This window comes from Epinephelus lanceolatus, chromosome 21, assembly GCF_041903045.1.
Source record: "Epinephelus lanceolatus isolate andai-2023 chromosome 21, ASM4190304v1, whole genome shotgun sequence".
Classification (NCBI taxonomy): Eukaryota; Metazoa; Chordata; class Actinopteri; order Perciformes; family Serranidae; genus Epinephelus; species Epinephelus lanceolatus.
This window is the reverse complement of record NC_135754.1, coordinates 8,342,773-8,363,461: the sequence shown is the minus strand read 5'-3', so window position 1 is coordinate 8,363,461 and position 20,689 is coordinate 8,342,773. Positions and strand designations below refer to the sequence as shown.

Genomic DNA, 20,689 nt, shown 5'->3' with positions numbered 1-20,689 from the left:
CTGTCTACATTTTGAAGTGGGACTGTATCGTATTGTGTAGTTTGACATCTGCTGCTTGTGATTGTCTTGCGCCTACATTCTAACAAACATCTTTAATGTTTTATGATATAATGAAGGAGCTGAGCTGTAACAAAATTGGAGACTTTCTTCTCCAGCAGTCTGACAAACATCGACAAACAAACACATTACTGTTAAATTAACAGACTCCATTTTAGTAAGAAGCAACTTTTGATAATAAAGTTAATTCCCTTTTTACAGCCACATTATTGAGCTGTGGCCTAAACATTATCTGATATTTCTATAGTCAGATATTGTGTCTTTCAGTCTTTTGCAGTGCAACAGACCCACCCATGCAATTCGAGGGAACATTCTGTGTTAAAATAAAACTGTAAAACAATCAAACAGAGATGGAAAAATAATGAAACACATTGAGATGACAAATAAGCTTTACTGTGTTTCTCCCATTGCTGTAGAGAATTTTAGTACAGTAGCAGGTAGACTTGAGTTTTGCGTTTCTTTTGCACTTCTGTCCTTTTACTGTAAGTAAAGAGGCCAGCAAAGCTACTTGAAATTGAGTCAGTATGATTTTTTAAGCTATACTAGCATCAGTGGTCCTTTAGTTGTCCATTAGTCAGTACAACATACATTGAATGGACTGCCAAGTTAGTTTGTAAGGACATTTGTTGTCCCCAGAGGATGAATACTAATTGTTTTGAGGATAGACTGATGTCTCTTTCGGTGCAGTCACACTTTTATCTATCCTACATTTTAGTTCTTGACAAGATATTATAAAAGATTTCCTTTGCATGATCATGGATTTATCCTAGTGGTGTGTCCCATTTGCCTTTAGCTCCGCTCTCTAGTCATATTTACAAGTTTTTTCTTTGATATCTGAAAATCAACAGTTTACATTTGCATTTGTATACAAGTGATCTGAAATTATAACAGCTGGTTTACCGCACTAAGCTTTCACACTAAGGACAGACTTTGCATAGTTTGCTCCACTTGTGGTAAAACTCTGCTAAGATTAGCAAAGTTGTCTGTATCGGTGCTTAAAGGAATATTTCACCCACAGAATAATCATTTACATATAAATTACTCATCCCAATGATTGGTTTGAAATTGTGGAGGAAACTTTGTTTTCCTCACATGCCTCCACAGTGAACGAGGAATCCAAAATCTGAGAAAGTTATTGATGAGTGTTGTGCGTTCCACTGAGCAGAGTTCAAATGCACCTGGGGCCTGTATCACAAAGCGAGATCAACCTTTCCTGGGTTACCCAGACCTATCCTGGGTTGACTAACCCTAACAATGGCAATCAGGATAATCGGTATTACGACGCTGGATATCAACTCGGTAACACAACCCAGGGTTGCTTTATCAAGAGCTGTGAACGCGCACGTAGCGGACCAATCACAATCATGAGAGAATCGCAGCGTCACTGAGCGTCACTGAGCATCCTCACTGAGCATCCTCACAGAGCGCCGTATGTGAGGATAAAAAAAGTATTTCTCGTGAGGATCAGAGATTAATTCTACTAAAATATGAGGAGGAGAAAAGCAACATTACAGAAAAGGCCAACACTGTGGCAGCTGCAGGAGGAGGAAACATGCGTGGCAACGCATAACGGGATGAATACTGTTTAGTTTTAGTTTAGATTAGTTTATTTGCACCTAATGTTAAAAACAGACAGTAGGCCTATAAAATTTACAAGATTAAAAAAAGAAAAGTGCCGGAGAGGTTAGAAGCCACTAAAAGCTTATCAAAGAAATTCCCCTGTCAAAACATCAATGAAATCACATAATAGAGAAGAAAAAAAAGCAGGTAAGGAAAGAAGAAATAGAGGAGGAGAGAGGGAAAAATCAAGACAAAACAAGGTAGCAAATAAAATGATGTGTGGGTTAAATTACTCATCACTGGTTCAAGTAGCTACAGTACCTGTACCTGTACATCTGACACTGATCACACCCTTGAATCCCATGAAATCAATGCTGCGCAGATGAATTGCGTGTATTACAATTATTGTCTAACATCATTGCGTCTGATAAATTGGTCTTCTTTGTCATAACGTTATATATACTACAATAAAGCTTAAAGCTGACGCCACAATTAAATCCTATCAACACCAAATTGATAGTCTGAATAAAATCATCCTGATACTGAGCTGTGTTAGAAATTAACAGCTGCGCAAAAATATACCTAGTCTCCCTCTTTAAAAAACAAGAAGGAAAATCCCTCAAACACCATGAAGTGTAGACATATAGGCTACTTTCCACATTTCCAGCAGCAAAGCTGTCAATTAGGCCCATTCTCTTTAACAGGGATCATTTCCTCCAACAAAACAAAATGTTGGCACTAATTAATGGTGCTATTTAGTGTCTGCAAATGATCAGTTTCTTTCTTATGAAGGGGTGGGATGAAATTTCGACTTCTTTCCACTCCTTTTTGAACAATCTTTTCGTTGTCTGTTGTTGTTGCTTTCTTTTCTTTTTTAATGTTCAAAATAAACTTTCAAATCAAAATGAATCAAATTAATTAAACTTCCCACTTGACTGGGCTGCATTTCTGTCAGCGGAGTCAATTTTTTCCAAACAGCTGATTGGCCAGTGGGTGGTGCTTTTTATAGGATCAGATTCAACCCTGAACTTACCCTGCTCCGGAGCAGGATAGCCGTTCAGAGTAAGTTACCATGGTGATCTACCCCGATAAGAACTGAACCGGCTTCGTGAGACAGAAAACCCAGGGTTAACCCTGAAGTTACCTCGCTAAGACAAAATCCTGCTTCGTGATACAGGCCCCTGCTTTGCCCATGAATGAATGGATAAACGAATAGATAAATGAGACTTGGATATACTGCATGGGTTGTGTGAGAGTTTCTAAACAGCTGTCTTGATATAGCTTTGCTATTGTTAAATGCAAACCCTGTGACTTAAATTTATTAAGAATTTTCTCAGTTTTTGGATTCTTTGTTTACCATGGAGGCAATGCAGGGTGGGTGATTGATATACAAATAATAATTTTGTGGGTTTAGTATTCTTTGTAAGAGCATTAGAACTTTTAAGGGCTGCTATCATGGCTGTAGATTTTCTTTTCTGCTGTGTGATATGTCAGAAATGTCAGAATTATGGCATGGATCACATGCATTCTACTCAACTAAACTACATTGACTGCTGTGCATGCTAACAAACAGAAATGTTAGAATTCTTCTAAAATTCTGCTAAGGTGAATATTTATTGTGTGCGTGTTTTCACTTAATGACTTGAATAAAAGAAATAGTGCATAAAATATGCCTCTATTTGCCACAGACACTATCAAACACATAATTGTATTGTTGGTCTTAATGAGAGCTTTAAATAACGTAGCATAAAACAAGAGCAATCACTAATGTAATTAACTCAGCCTCACAGAAGACAGCTCCCACAAAGCCCATCCACACATATTGCACCTACCTCACTGAGATGATTACATTTAGAAAAAAAATACAGCACTTCATTGCTTCAGGAAGCTAAAAGTTCAAGTTCAATTAAGTCATGGCAACATGGAATGATTCAGAAACAATGACTTTAATGAGGACGACATCCTGTCTTAATGCTCTGGGCTTGAAAGGCCACACAGAAGTTATATTGAAATGATATTTCTGTACACACTTAATGGAGGCTGAAGATCACATCACATCTCTCTACTTCTTGTGTTTCTCTCTCCCACTGTCTGGCTGCAGGTGATGCACTCTGTGCTCGATGTGGAGCATCCTCTGGTCCAGGGCCAGCTCAGGGACATCGACGCTCAGCTCAAAAAGGCAGAGGAGAGTCTCAACTGGAACAGCCAAGGTTAGGACATAACTGTTAATTATGGGATACTCTGAATTATTCCAAATAAACAGTACAAGTGTTGCTTTGCTTTCTTTCAAGTGTAAGATGAGAAAATGGATATCAATCTTTATGTCTGTGCATTCAAGAGGGACCCCTAGCCTAGCTTTGCATAAAGACTGGAAAGAGCTGGCCTGGCCATGTCCAAATACTGTTGCCAGAACCTCTAAATCTCAGTAATAATACATTAACACAACCTCACACATCATACAAGGTGCTGCTCCTGACCACCTGATCAGAAGCAATTCCAAAGTGGTTTATGCTTAGTGTCCCTGGTGCAAGCTTTGCGCACCAGAAAATGATGTAATAATCCCTTTTGCACTCAGCATGAAGGCTCCAAAAGTTGTCACAGAGCTTGGTCATGCACCTCTGAATTTTTATTGCTAGGTGCCTGCTGTGCTTCTCAGTTCACCTGAGATGTCTTCGAGGAAACACTGGCTTAGTAGGTTCACCTGGACAGACATCTGTACAGCTTTTCATTGAGAAACCACAGGGACAGTCAAATGGCCTTAAATGCCAGGCAGCCTAATTTTCCATTAATGTTCTTATGGTAACATTCATTGATTTCTTGCTAATCCACAGAATACTTCTGTTTGTTGCCTGGCGTTTCAGAGCATATTGCAACAAACAATGTGTGCATGCTCATAACTATGGAGGCCCACTATTAGAGAAAACAAAACATAGCTTTCAGTGAATAACAGACAACCTGCTCTACCTCCTGAGCCACAGCCACCCCAGTCTTGTCATTACTATGCAGTTGTAAGGTGTGGTATTATTGTGTGTATATGGCCGTTATTAACATGTGCTACAGAAAGCCTGCACAGAGAATTTGGGTGCATGGATACACTGTTGATCAAGAAATAGTTCTAGCATAGAGCTCTACATGTTTAAAAGCAACATGTTTTAAAATATCTGCTTATGTGCAGAGAGATTTCTTTAGGAGAGAAGAGGAATTGTGTGTGTTGAAAACAGCAAATGCAAGAGCTATCTGAATATATGCTGTATGTGTGTTTTGTTATATTATAGGAGAATTTGTGATGTAAAAAATACCAGTACACAGTGATCGAGCTGATATTTATTTATATGAAAATGTATAGGTGATTATAGAAATATTCCTCCCTTATTCATTTTTCATTTGCTGATCTAAGATGTAACATGAACAGAGAGGCTTTGCATTTGGAAAAACATATAAAATAAGAGTAGGAGAGCTTTTCAATCATTGATAAGCTTTGATTGACGCACTGCTGGCAGGCATGTTGTTAGTTTCTTCGACTCGGGATTCCCAGAAGAATGTAGCAGAAATGAGAAGAGTGTTTATGATGCACTTGTCTGTCTGCAGGGGCAAACTCACAGTCCCTCTGCGGAGCATACAGCGGTTTCACAGTTATCTGCTCTATGTTGTGCTGTTTGTATCTCTGTGTGTGTGTGTGTGTGTGTGTGTGTGTGTGTGTGTGTGTGTGTGTGTGTGTGCGCATGCATTCTGTACATTTTTAGAAAGCGTGTCTGCTTCAGATTTATTTGTTGAAAGTGCATAGGTCAGCTGTTTTCTCTATATTTTCTAGCCCTGACAAACACTGGATTATTTAGTGGAAAATGTACTTTCATAGGGAAATGCATCATCCCTTCCATTTTAGAGCTTATAACAGATTCACATGTATATTACCATTGCATCAGATACATTACTTTTCCCCTCTTTTAGTAATTTCAGACACCAATTTTCCTTTTAAAGCCTGTCACACTGATGCTCAATGCTGCGTTTTATTGTTGATAAATTGTTGATAGGTTCACTGCTCACACTGCACTAAACACCTGATGTTGGGATTTTATGCTGTTTGCTGTCATATAATTGGAAACTGCTGACTGTCGCCCCATATTAACTTCATTAAATAAACACAGCAAAAAAACATTTTTGATGAGGACATTTACACTCAAAAAATAAATGTGTCAGTACTCCCTTACACAAATAATGTCATACTGACATGTTTCTGAATCACCTCAAACATACCGTTGACATTTCTGTAGTGCAGTTTCTTGTTACTCATTGGCAGACAATAGCTAATAACACTAACATTGGCAGTACTGATATATTAGTGGTGAAGTAATATCAGTTGAAATATCACCCCGAAGAATGGCCGAACCAATCGACTGGATAATCTATTTTTTTTTTTAGCCACACTAGTGGTGTGATTCCTCATTAGGAAATGTGAGTCTGTCTGGCCATCCATCACTTTGGTCAAGGCTGAAACATTGTTGCAAATATCGGATGCATTGCCACAAAATTTGGTCACATTCATGGTGCCCAGATGGTGGAGGTGTCTATGATCCCCTCAGAATAAACTACAATGACTTAGTGATCCTCTGACTTTCCATCTAGGGACATTGTCAGAGCATAATCACCACTTCAACAATACTGGGGTTGCAGTCAACCAAAGAAAATCTTGGTTGACTGAAATTCCACCTACTCTTCAGCCAGTCGATTGGTCGAGATGCTTATTCTCTGCATATTTACACTACGCTAAAAAACTCCAGGGTGATGATGTGCTGAATGTATATTCTGCTGCATGTTTGCCATTCTGGTTGCTGAGAGCTGAAAATGATCCACTTTGGGTAAAAACTGTGCTCATCACTGTCACTTTTTACCCAGCAGTTCAATCATTGTGGAGGAGGGGTAGGACAAAAACCACAAAGACCAACCATCACATCATGTCCTTCTCCCATGTGCTTGTTAAGCACACTTTGTCTAGAAGGCTTTCTGCCAGGAGGCCCCTTCTGAATTCTGTTCATTTAAGCCAAACCAGATTTTTTTTCTTAACCTTAACTAAGAAATACTTTTCTGGCAGGGAGTCCTCTAGGTAGACTTTGCTTAGCGGTGCCAACAACAACAGAGGAAAGTATTATGGAGGAGAAATGAATATTGGGCCCACAAAGACCGGCAGGTCTGCTTTGTCTCCCTACATGCTTCAGCCTTCCCCTCAGGCAGATCAAGTTCTCTACCTTGGGCCAACATTTTTACTTCTGCGGATATTACATATTATGGCAACCAGATGCAACATCAATGATTGTCTGTACGATGAGAATTTGGTGGGACAAGAGCGTATTGACCAACCAATCAGAACCAATCATTGCTTTATTTTATGACCATATACCTTCAAAACGAATCCCCATCGACATAAACTGTACTTGTGTCTTGACCTAATTAGCAAATGTTAGCATGCTAACATGCTAAACTAAGATGGTGAATGTGATAAATATGATATGCCAAACGTCTTAGATTGCTGAAAAAGGGCCATCACAAGCAACTAGTGGTGGCTGTACACTTTGAGTCATAATAAATAAGCTTTTGCCAGAAGTTTAATTTTAAGGTAAGAGCTACAATGAGCAATTTTAAAAAAAAATGGTAATTTAGTATTTGTTCAGTTTAATTTGAGTTTGTATTGGTTCAGAATGTGAAGGTTTTAAATCCTGTCCAAGTCCACCTGCCACAACAGAGCAAATATTCCAGGAAGGAAAAACCTGTGAGACAGGTTAGTTTTTTTAAATGCAGAGCTAGCCACTTTTCAAACGTACTGTATCTAAATTCCTTCAGTAGTCCAGTGTTTTAGTCACATAACCTAACTTTTCAGTTCCTTTGCCCTCTCAACCACCATCTCTATCATCCATTACCCTCTAGATATTTGGCAGTATATCCAGGAAGTGCGAGACTCCGTCTGTGACCTGGAGAGCCGACTCCAGAGGACCAAGGACAATGTGGAGGAGATCCAGAGCTGCGTGAGGTCCTGGGCCAGCCCCATGTTTGACAGGAAGGAGGGCAAAAAAGATGCACTGCTCAGTCTGGAGGACAGGGCCGAGAGGCTGGACAAGTTTTACAGTCTGATACGGTCTTCTGGAGAAAAGATTCACTTCCTGCTAAAGGTGATTAAAAAAAGGTTTCCTTGTGTCATGTGACATTTCATCATTCTACGAGCTTATTACGAAGTCAGGGGATTGGCTTTGGAATTGTCAAATGTGGTGGAGATGATTATTTGGTGTAAGTCTCTGGCTTTGTCATGTCATAGAGCAATCTGCAGCTGTTCAGAGCTGAGCAGGCCTCTGAGGAGTGGAAGGCCTACGTTGACTACATCGACGACATGATCATAGATGGATTCTTCAACAGCATCGAGTGCTCTCTCAAGTTCTTCTTGGATAACACTGGTAGGACATTCATGAACTACCGACAATAGAAAAATTGCAAAAATAAACGCTCAATGTTTGTAGTATGTTGTAGTGATGTTAATGATGTTACTACTGTTGTCTCAAAGCCAGACTCATGCTGCCAACCTAAAATGTAATATCCAAACACGATTCCACAGTGAACCAAAAACATCATTGTCAGCCAGCACTTGGACAGCTTCCTAGCAAGGCATCCTCAGGGGTTTTGATGTCAATTGGGTGTCCGCCTGTATTGGCTGTGGACATAAAATAGATCTGGACTTGGTTGCTGGCATGAGTTTTGTCAGCTGGTTTAGATGGACTGGGATGTGGTTCAAGATTTGGCGGATTGTTGCCAGACTGCTACTGTGTCCAGTTCTTCTTCTCTTTCTTAGTGTTCTTTTACTTCTACTTCATCCACTTCTTCTTCCTCTCCTCATACCGGTTCAAAAAGTCATTTCTGATAAGGAAAGTTCTGAACTGAGTGAACAGACAATGATAACAGTACCACCACTCTCTCGAGACTAAGGAAATAACCGTCACCACTTTTCTTTTTATGGAGTTTTGTTTTGCTTGAAAAACACAGGGCTGTCCTCTGTAAAATGATGTTGACCCGATGGAGAATCACTTCACTCCATGTGCTGGCTGCTGCAGTATTATATTATCTCTGCTAGATCAGTGGCTCACATTTTTTAATAATGCACCAGCTTTGAAATATTTTTTTCAGCCAAGTACTCCCTGACTATCACAAAACATTTTTGATCGGAAAAAAGTGTCATCAGTGTCTGATTTACTGAACAACAACGTTTAATTGAAAATCACTTAAATGCTACTCTTCAAATGTTTAGAATCCATTACTAAATTTATGGCGAACAATTTTTGTCATTATCCATTAACACTAAGACAGAATTGTAGTTGCATTGAACTGCATCTTTTTGATACATTGAATGTTGTACTTACAATTTTAATATTTTAGAAATTATGCATGGCTGATATTTTCAAATTAACATTTTTTTTAAGATGTCACATCCTCCCAGCAATACTCCAAAGTAGCCCTAGGGGGTAAGCATACCCCCATTTAAGAAATGCACTGGTAGATTATTAGCAAGGACCCAAAACTCAGTGTAACAGTTGTTTTTGTGTCAAGCACAGATCCTTGAAATAAAGATAACCAACAGAGAAATGATTTATGTTCTTATAAAGACTCAACTAAATGATCAATATAACCTTCACCCAAAACACTTTGAAGTAAAGGTCTACTTATTCCCTTGTTCTTGAGCTTTTGGTCATATTGCAGTCTTCCTCGGCATATGACTGGTTTTCAGTCTGGAGAGCATATTTGGTGAAATTTTTGAATCCACTGAAAAATAAGTCTTAACTTTTATCTTTTCAGAGTAAAGGCTGTTACACATTGGGGGAATTTTATTTTGTGCAATTAATTTGGTAAATTTTTTAAACTGTTGTTTTTGTCATGAGTATCTTTACACAAAATGCAAATGTTAAGCAGCAACAAAAGAAACAGAATTTTTATTTTGAAACAAGGTCATTTTTTCTGAGCTTTGGCACCATGTATAAGGCATTTACCAATCACATTGCACCTATACTTATTAGGATTATTAAACAACAACATGCAGGCTCCATAGTCTGAACCAAGACGCCAATCTTTATTACACCTTTCAACCTTGACAAAGGTAGCGCACACTAGATCCACTCCTTCCATTCTTACCTTTCACAGTAGAAGCCTTAGACATATAAACTGCGTTACTGTTTAACAGAGGGAACTCAAATTCACCCAGAAGATTTTGCTAAAAGGAAACTCAAAAAAACAGCTTCTAGTAGCTCAGGCTATAAAGAAAAATTACCTCAGACAGACTGCCAGAAGGTACTCTGGGTCAGCAGGGTCCCTGAAGTCGTTGTAAATTTGCATCTCTGCTGGCGAATTTATTTACATCAAAACATTATATTGACTAAGTGTTGTTGCAAATCTATACCACTGCTGTTTATGAATAGTTTTGATGCAGAATATTGGCATGCAAATACTTTGCATTTTTGTGTCATATATTTGTCCCGCCCCTGGTGTGTAAACGCCTAAACACAGACATTTTCAATTATGACAAATCAAACATCAAATTATGTTTTACACTACTAGTGTTTCCACTGAAGTTTCTACTGTTTGCTTCCTTTGGGTCCAGACCAGAGAGCTGTGGTGGCCCCTCTGTTTGAGGCTCAGCTAGATCTGAAGGTCCCTGACATGGTGTTCACTCCATCTCTGGAGTTTGGGGCAGGAGACAGCTTCTTTGAGCTGGTGGAGAGCCTCATCAATGATGTGTTCAGAACCTCCTCACTGGTGCCACGTCTGGCCCAACATAGCCCCTTCCCACACTACCAGGTACTGATGCTTTGATGCAGCCTCAACATCCATAACTTCTAATTACTTTCATTTGCAGATCACTGTCATTATCAAACTATCAAAATTTCCCCTCAGGCTGACATGGAGGACATGGCTGATCTGGCTGACATGCGTCATCTCCTCATGGAACGCGTGCAGGGCATCATGGCAACATGCTGCGAGTTTCGCAACTCTCTGGAGCGTTATAGTTACCTGTATGTGGATGACAGGAAGGAGTTCATGCGTCAGTTCCTTCAGTACGGCCACATTCTCACCAGCCAGGAGACGGAGGTTGATGCTGATGATGGCGTTTCAGGGAGCCCACCCACATTGGATAAATTTAGAGAACAGGTGGACAGGTGGGTATTAGTCAAGTAGAGTGTGTGAGCTTCTGTTTGTGTATCTGTGGTCATTTTTTGGTCATTTTCATATGTATAGACAGGGCCTAAGTGTAGGTTAAAGAAAAGTTTAAAAAAGCATAAAGGTTAGGCTGAGCTCCCACTTACCTGACTGAAATCTGTTTGTTTGTCATACTGTAGGTATGAGAAGATTTATGAAGAGGTGCAGGGTCTGGAGCCGGTGCATGTGTTTCACGGCTGGATGAGGGTGGATGGCCGTAGCATGAAGAGTGCCTTGCTCAACGTCATCAAGAAGTGGAGCTTTATGTTCAAACAGCACCTCATCGACCATGTTACCAACAGGTGAAGTACTCAATTAGGGGTTTCGTTGCTTCAGCCTTATTTGGTCTGGTATGACCGGTAACTAAATGCTGCCAATGTTAGCAAACTTTAGATGAACATTGCTGTCACAGAGGACATTATAAATCTGGTTTCACAAGTTGAATATTTGCCATGATGCATAACTGATCATAATTAGGGCTGCAAATTAATCGAAATACTATCAGAATTGCAGTATGGCCAAGTGCAAAACCCAAATTGCAGGAGTGGCAATTTTTTGATAAAGATAAAATGTGTCACAGCATACTACAATTAATGAGGCATTGTGGTTCTACAGAGATGCCCTGGCCTATAAATCATATTCCAGACATAAAGGAACATGCTCGTTAAGTAGAGACCCCATTAAAAATCACAGCGTCATTGGGCTGCTCCTTAACAGTCGACCAAAAGTTAGTCAATCGGAGAGTCATTAGTCGGCAAGATTTCATTGGTCGCTTAGTTGCAGGAAAAAAAAACATCAACAACAGATGTAAAATTCTATTAGGAGCTGTGGCTTGTCGAAATAAATCAAAACCTATATGACTGGACCATGTGGGAATTTAATTTGAAAGGACAGACACAGGAAGTGCTTCCGTAAATATTCAGTCTGTGATAAATGCAGAAAAGGTGATCATTTTAGTGCAGGGCCACTCAGAGCTTTATATCTGTCCCCTGGACAACAGGCCTACCCACTTATAAACAGTGCCTTGAAGAAGATCAGCTCTGCACTCAGGATTTCAGGTAAATAGACTATATGATGCTTGTTAAGGTTGTTTAGCAACCTCAGATGCAACCTGCAGCTGTGCTCTTGAAAGCTGGCCACAAAAAAGGCAAGAGTAGCGCCCAGAGCCTGACCTCATGTGTCCAGGTGGCTGAAGACGCGGCATGTGTACGGCCCCTAATTTAGAGGGCTGGTACCTGCAGTTATTACACAGGCTATTTAATAACATGTCGGGCAGGAAATCCAAAGTGTTGGATCATTTTGAGAAGGTGAAGGATGAACCCAAGGTGATATGTGAATACATTTGCCTATCATTCGTCCGCTACAAACATGACGTATCATCTGATATATGTAAGTAGCTACATGCCCATTAGCCACTTAGCACAATCATTACTGCTTTGCCTACAGCGTCATTAACAGGCTATATTAATGAAGGTTTATTGGTACGGTTTTCTATTTCTCTGTAATGTAGCACAGTGTTAAAAATGTTACTTATACTATTTTTTCTCAGACCTTTAACTCAAACCATTGTGTTGCCCCGCCCAGAATATATAATTTAATAACTAAATAAATATTGTAAATACGCGGGTGACTAGTCGACTAATGGCCCTAAAGATGACTATTGGTCGACTGGGAAAATTCCTGGTCAGGGGCAGCCCTACAGCATCATCATTTTTATATTTATTAGTGAAAATGAAATGCTAAAATTAGCATCCCCACTAAAATCACAGCTCATATCACAGTAGCAATATATGTCAAATAATTGCATTAATTGTGCCAATTTTACACATTAAATGCCCTTTAATGAGTGTCCCTTCAACGATCATGGTCATCTTCCCTCAGTTTGTCAGATCTGGAGAAGTTTATCAGTGTTGCAGAGGCTGGCCTGAGCCAGCATGTGGAGGAGGGTGACTACGGTGGCCTGGTGGGGGTCCTGGGTCACCTCCTGGCTGTTAAGGAAAGACAAAATGGCACAGATGCCATGTTTGAGCCCCTGCAGCAAACCATTGCTCTGCTAAAGGTCTATGAACAAGAGCTGCCTGACGTGGTCTACAAACAGTTGGAGGTGAGGACTGATGTTCAGTCACTTCACATTACTTTTACCAGCACATATTTTTTCTTCTGTTGCTTTCAGCTGAGACAGAGCCATTTCTCTTACTTTTTCTTTGTGTCTTCCAATCACCTATCACTGTTGTGTGCTCGTCCTCCTGGCAATTCATCATCCGTCACTCCTGCCCTCCTTGCTTTTATTCTCTTTTCTTTATCTCCCTCTCTCCATATCTGTTTATCTATCTGTCTATCTGCAGGACTTGCCAGAACAGTGGAACAATGTGAAAAAGCAGGCTGTGTTAGTCAAACAGCATGTGGCGCCTCTGCAGGCCATCGAGGTGGCCAGCCTGCGTCGAAAGTGTGCTTCATTTGATGTGGAGCAACACACCTTTAGGGAGCACTTTCGCAACGTTGGGCCCTTCAGGTATAGTTGACATTGTCTTTTTATGCCTCTGAGAGTTTGTTAACACTGGTATGGCATTTTCATAGTAAGATAACCATCTCAGAAAAAATCACAGTTTAACGTTATCACAGTATTACAGCATCATTATTATTATTATTATTATTATTATTATTATCTGTCACAACGACTCTTGAATAATTAAAATGGAAAAGTTATTTTTGGTTAAACAAACATTTTATTACTATATTTAAAACGTTAAACCTTTTTTTAATGGAAGTATGTGTAAATAAAGCTTCCCTTTTAGAATAACTGAAAGAAAGTTGAGATTTTCTGTCCAGTTGGGTTTTTTTTCAGTATTGTAGATAAGCAAATGTACATGGTACGATAAACTTCAATTTTAATATCACGGTATACTTTGAAGCTGGTATATTTTGAAACTGGTGTACCATTGCAACCCATAAAATTTATGAATTTTGAAAATGGGCGTAGTTCCCCCTTGGTTGCCTATAAAAAAACTGGGAAAACAGGAATCATGCCTAAGTGGCTAAAAGCAGATAACATACTGCAAAATGAACATTGCAGTGAATAAATAAATAAATAAATAAATAAATAAGTCTGTTGTCAGTGACAGTTTGGCAGACACATTCTTTGAGAATGTTTCCGTATTCAGACACATTTGTTCAGCTGCAACTTAAAGCCTTCATCAGTTTATTTTTGCTGTCATGGAGTGGACAGAAGAATCGATAAATACATATAAAGAAACACCTCATGCTTCATATTAACATATTAGTATCATTACAACTGTAAAGTCATATTGTCAATCATCATTACCTGTTTTACACCAGTTATGAATGCTTCATAGGAGGAATTACATTATTGAATACTTTCAGTGATCTTATGCCTGCGTACAGCTACATTATGTGTTCAAAGCAATTTATTAGTAGCTTATTTGTAAATTTTATTGTAAATGATCAATAGTAGGGGGGGACGATAAAGTGTAACCATTTGATTTGAGGGTTCCAGAGTCAGTGAAGGCATGTATAGTGCTAGCGTATAGTTTTCTTGGCGACTCAAGTTCAGCGAGCACCTTTGAAAAGATAAGAATGTCACCTCTCTGCCTTCTCACCTGATAATAGAGTAAAGTGTTATCTCGAGGCTGTCACATCCGACAAGGCTAATTGAATCTTAACATAATGATAATTAATTCATAGGTAGAGATGCTTCGTCATAATGTCTAATTGTCAGATTAGTTATGTGTGTAATTGGTCTCTTAATAACCTGGTGATTATTTTCCCATTAATGCCATGGCAGCCATTGTTAATTGTCACAGTGTGCAGTTAACGCTGGAGTCTCTGGCCTGGCTATGCTGCAGCCAGTACAGGCTTGGCAAAGTGCAGCCCTTCATTACCTAAGCACAGCTTGATTTATACTGGGAATGTGCAAGTGTGTGTGTGTGTGTTTTGATGGGTGCCTGTGTGCACTCATGCATCCGTCCAGGTTTGACAGCGAGAGCCCCTACCAGATGTTGGATGCATTCCACCGGCAGATCCAGGAGCGGGAGGCAGTGATGGCCTCTCTGGTGGATTCTGCCAGCCTATTCGAGGTCACTGTCTCTGAGTACAAACAGCTCAGACAATGCAGGTAAAGCCCAAGGCTGGAAGAAGAAAATACCACAAGCCCATGCCAAATTTGAAACTAATGAGCCGTTGTAGCAGAGATGCTCTTTTACATTCACCGTCAGTACCTGAAGAGAATTCACTCTGTCCACTCTCCTTCATCCCCAAGGCGTGAAGTGGGCCTGCTGAAGGAACTGTGGGACATGATCACCGTGGTGGAATCCAGCATGGCCGCATGGAGGATGACTCCCTGGAGAGAGATCCATGTTGAGGACATGGAGCTAGAGTGCAAACGCTTCTCTAAAGATATAAGGGGTCTGGATAAAGAGGTGAGCGAAGAGAGCAGGGAAGGTAGGATAGATAAGGATATTTAAGGTAGCTTAAAAAGGTAGGTAGCAAAAATAAATACTGACAATGAATACTGTCAGTATATAAGTGAGATGAATAAGTAACTTCCAACTGCAGTTGGCCCAAAACTCCCCTGAAGATCATAGCCTTAGCGTTGGTTAAAAGGCATGGCAGGCCTGCCAAGCTTTAGATTCCTGCACATTTAAGCGCTGTGCAGCGGGCTATCTTAAGCGACACAGAGTTAAAGAAATACTTCACCCCCAAATAACCATTTGTATATCAGTTGCTCACCCTGCGTTACATTAAATTCATAAAGAAAACCTTGTTTTTCTGGCATGCCTTGAAGGAAGAATCCAAAAAGTGGAGAAAAAGTGATTGGGGACCTACTTTATATTTATTTTTTTCTGCACACAGCGAGTGGTTTGGCAAGAAAACACACTAATAATCTCTTATTAACGGTACATGGGTTGTTATATATGATATACATGATCTGATTATCATTGGTTAACCTGACCTGCATGTTTTTGGACAGTGGGAGGAAGCTGGAGAACACAGAGAAAACTTGCACTGACACAGATCTGATTATGATAAATGATAAAATATGCATCCCATGCTTACTTATTCCACATATTTGTCAGTGTCAAAAAGAGAGCAAAAGAGATGAGCAGACACACACACACACACGCAGACAGAGAGAGAGAGCCCTACATGTAATTAAAAAAGAGCAGAGGAGCAGAATCACTTGCTGACCAGTGCCAGGCGACTGCACACACGACAGCTGACACATTGAGGCGCTTCCTTGTCCAGTGTGGACTTGGCATTGGTCTTTTAGCATGGCGTCTTGTATGAGGCTATCAAGTGCACATTTAAGACCCCTTTAAAGATTTTCAAACAAGAGCTGAAAGCATTATTCTTTCAGCTGGAGACAGCTGGTGCTAACATTAGCTTAAATAGTTAGATAGCTACAATTGATACTCTGTCAGCAACAGTTGTTACTTTAGCCAACAGTGTTGATGTTTGCTGGCTATTAGGCTTGGGCAGTATCACATGTAAAATGTCAAAAATACAGATGCCCCTTTCTCTATTAAACTCATTGCATGTAGCACACATCATGCGCCACCAGAGATTAGTCTCCAGTCTCTACTGGTGGGACGGGGAGCTGAGCTGACAGACACTTGAACAGCAATTTTTGGGGGGTAGAAATAACGTTACCGAACGTAACAGCTGCAATAGCATAGAGAGAGTGAGCTCATGGAATAACAGAATATTTTTTACATCTAACTCTATGAATTAATGGTTAAACCAGGGCCGCACAATACAGTCATATATCGTACACCCCGGTAAAATTTCAGGAAGGTATGTAGGTATGAAAAAATGGATACTGCCCAAGCCTACTAGCTAGAAATTAGAAGCTTTGTAAATATCTGTCTGAAATCAAGGACCCCTTGATTCAAAATGATTATTAATATTTGAGTAGTAAATCTATCCATTATCATTGTAATTGGCATTTGTGCCGCGCAAGAATAAAGCTTGTCAGGTGTAGCAACAGTAAACAAGCAGGTCAGGGCTTAGCTGACACTCAGTTGGGAGTCAAGTGCCTTGCTCAAAAGCAAAGAGTTTGTAAGGGAAAGGAGAGCCATGATTTTCCATCGTCTTTACTCTCCACTGCAGCTGGAAGTCATAGTCCCTTAAGCAAGACAGGAAATGACCAAATGTGTGTAAATGCATTAATGTCAACTTCAGCAGAATAAATAAATCCTGAAATGCAGCTTCAAGCTCCCTAGTCTCTGTCAAAAGCCCTTGTAGTGATTCCTGGCCTTTGTGTTTGATTAGGTTCGAGCGTGGGAGGCCTTCACAGGTTTGGACAGTAGGGTAAAGAACCTCCTCATCTCCCTCCGGGCTGTGGCAGAGCTCCAGAACCCGGCCATACGAGCCCGACACTGGCATCAGCTGATGGCTGCTACTGGAGTCTGCTTCACCATGGACCAGGTTTCCAGTTAATTCTAAAGATGGACATACTGTGGATATAGTTCTATACTAATGAGCTGTATACTTGCTACAATTTCTGTTTTTTTTTTTATCTAAAATGAGCAGCGGTGTTAACAATGTGCTGATCATTTAAGGCCTTGGATACACACAGGGCAGTTTTCTCCAATTATTTTCATAATTTCTGCTCCAGCTCTGTATTTCAATATTTTGAACCAGTATACTGTACATCTGCAGTAAGAATGTCAAAATTTAGAACAACGCAAACTCTAACAACTTCAACACTAAACTCAGTAACTGCACTTTTAGGGGCCGTACACATACCGCATTTTTTGTGCCCTTAAATTCATTGTTTTCAATGTAGACATGCACCAGGCGCGCTCAAACGCCAGAGCAATGCTGTTGCAGCGTGCACACATTCCCAGCACCTATTTTTCAGGGTGCGACGGCTGCACTCTGAGATAAACTGCGTTCAACTTTTTGAACGCAGCAGAGCGCACCACATGTCAAGTGATGGGGAACAACCGATCACAGCCAACAGATATCTTTCCCTTCTTCTGTAAAAATCAATCTGTGATAAATATGGAAAAGTTGATGATTTAGGGCTACTCAGAGCTTTTCATCTGTCCCATGGATGGTATGCCCAAACACTTATTAACAGCACCTGGGAGACAGTCAGCTCTGCACTCAGGATTTCAGGTAAATAGGCTATAATATGGTGCTTGTTAAGGTTGCTTAGCAACCTCAGATGCGAATTGCTGCTGCGCTTTTGAAAGCTGGCTCAAAAAAGCCACAAAAGTAGCACCCAGCCCCCGTCCTCGTGTTTTCCAGGCGGTTAAAGACGTGGCATGTGCACAGCCCCTTAGACCTTTTCTTTAGTGCATCCAAAAGGGAGCGGGATGTACTGTATGAACTACACTGCAGACTGAATTCTCTAGCTGACTCATATGAATGGTTCAATGTGGGTTAAATGCGCATTGGCAGATGTACGTCATGAAAGGTGTGTATTGTTACCAGGGCTGCCCCCGATGAGGAATTTTCCCAGTCAACTTTAACACTGTGCTGAATTACAAAGAAATACAGAACCGTACTAAGGAACCTTAATTAAAATAGGCCTATATTTTATCTACAAGTGCATGTCGCACCCTGAGCGAGCCACCTGTTAGTTACTCCGTCGGCAAAGCAGTAATGATTGTGCTAAGTGGCTAATGATCATGTAGCTACTTACATGTTTCAAATGATACGTCATGTTTGTAGTGGACGAATGATAGGTAAATATTTGCCTGCAGAGTTTACACATCACCGTTCATCCTTCACCTTCTCAAAATGATCCCACACTTTGGATTTCCCGCCCGAGATGTTATTGACTAGCTTGTGTAATAACTGCAGGTACCAGCCCAGTGAATTAACATGACTCCTGTCTGACTGCTGAGTGTGGCCACTTCCGGTGTCCATATTCCAACATGGACCAGTCATAGAGGTTTTGATTTATTTTAACAAGGTACAGCTCCTAATAGAGTTTCACTTTTTTTTTCTTTCTGCGACTAAGCAACAAATGAAATCTTGCTGACTAATGACCTTTCTGGTTGACTAACATTTGGTCAACTATTAGCGGTCAGCCCTAATCGTTACTGCATTACATTTTTCTAAACTGAAAAATCTGGTCACAAATCTTTCACAGTGAGTTAGACTGCATCCAGACACAGTCTCACTTCCTCTTGCTCTCCCTGCAGTTCTTGTACTCATACAGCTGAAGTTACATCCAGTGACTACAATTAGACAAACAGCACAGGTTTATCAGTTGAAACACTGGTTTCAACCTCAGTGTATTGGATATTATGTTTATTATTAAAGCCTCAGTAATATCTGCTGTCCTATGTTTGACAAGTGTTCTGCTCTGCTCATAGTGTGAGGCTCCTGCTGTGGATGGAAAAGTTAACACTTACTGCTGCCACCTGCAGGCAATGAGTGTTACTGCTGTAGTAACTGCCATTGCCTTCAGGTGACACATGTCAAAATTTGCAGAAGCACTTAAATTGCAAATTGGACAGAAAACTGCAGGTGTGACTCCTCTGCAGTTTGATTATAATGGCAGGTTTCTACTGCTTCACATTAATCACACTGTGTGTCCTTGTTAAAACGAAACCAGCAATCAGCCGGTGCTCACCAGTAATATGCTACTGATATTATCATATTATATTGTGCAGCACAGATAAAGTGTGGGTAAAGTAACTTTGTGGTATTCTCTGAGCAGGAGACCACTCTTGCCGACCTGCTGCAGCTGAACCTGCACTGCTTTGAAGAGGAGGTGAGAGGGATCGTGGACAAGGCTGTTAAAGAGATGGGAATGGAGAAAGTCCTCTCTGAGCTTAACTCCACATGGACAGGTACAGCAAGGGACAATGGGCCCTATTTAGATGGTCTAAAGCGGACTGGCGGAGGGCGCATAATCCATGTCGCAAGAGTCATTGGTATTTAGATGCAGGCACAGTTGTCATTTTCACACCCTGCGCCCTCGTCGTCTAATTAGCAAATGAACTTGCGCTTCCCTGGGTGTGTTGGTCTAAAAATGAGGAGTGGTCAGGCGCAGTCATGGCGTGTTGCTAATTAGATGACGTAAAAAGCAAATGTGCCAGTGACCAACAAAAACCTGGTCTAAAGTCAACGGCGCAGTATTTCGCTGTTAAACAAGTTAGTAATATGCATCGTGCACTCTGCTCAGACACACACGGAGCAGCCACACATGCAAAAGATAACAAATAAAAATATGATTACAATGTAAAAGGTTATTATTGTGCACATTAAAATATTTATCAGAAACACGTTTTAATGGTCAGTCATTAATCAGAATGATCTAATCGCAGTAATAATGATCATCATAATGTGTAATAATGACAAATGAAATTGTGAAATTATCTGACCAATCAATCATTTTTTTGATTGAAAACCAAAGCCCACACATTGCATTTATTTTAACATGTTATACTAGGCTACATTATATTATATTATGTTGTTGTTATCTGAGTGTAGAGAGGACACACATGCAAATAAGAGGCAGAACACAGCTCTAGAAAACATGTGAAAACAATTAACAAACGTGGGTGGGGGAGAAAACGCTGAACAAGTCCTAGCTGCAGGATCAGCACCTTGGGGAGCTCTGCCGCAGACCTGACAGCTGTGCTCTTTTATATGATGAAAACAGGTTTGAATAATATTCCACAGATATTTAGTAAGATCTTTCTTGTATTAGTGATCCCACGCGTGCTTTACCTCGGGGAGCTTGGGTGCCTGTCTGCTGTCCCCGTAGATCTGGTTCTGACGGGCCTTCACCTCCCGCACGAGGAGCTCTGTCTTCTCAGCTGTAAAACGCTCACCCTTTCCAGTTGGTAGGTCTGCCATCTAACTA

At 40.5% G+C, this 20,689-nt stretch overlaps 1 protein-coding gene across 1 annotated transcript in view; it reads left to right on the top strand.

Annotated features, from left to right (window-relative positions):
• Positions 1-20,689, top strand: part of dnah9 (dynein, axonemal, heavy chain 9) — a 202,293-nt gene that overhangs the window by 20,260 nt on the left and 161,344 nt on the right. Inside the window, 12 exon segments of the mRNA XM_078163039.1 lie at positions 3,719-3,827; positions 7,537-7,778; positions 7,922-8,057; positions 10,247-10,443; positions 10,540-10,802; positions 10,983-11,144; positions 12,724-12,946; positions 13,188-13,354; positions 14,831-14,974; positions 15,119-15,278; positions 17,131-17,286; positions 19,538-19,670. Of these exon segments, the coding sequence (XP_078019165.1) occupies positions 3,719-3,827; positions 7,537-7,778; positions 7,922-8,057; positions 10,247-10,443; positions 10,540-10,802; positions 10,983-11,144; positions 12,724-12,946; positions 13,188-13,354; positions 14,831-14,974; positions 15,119-15,278; positions 17,131-17,286; positions 19,538-19,670 (2,092 nt within the window).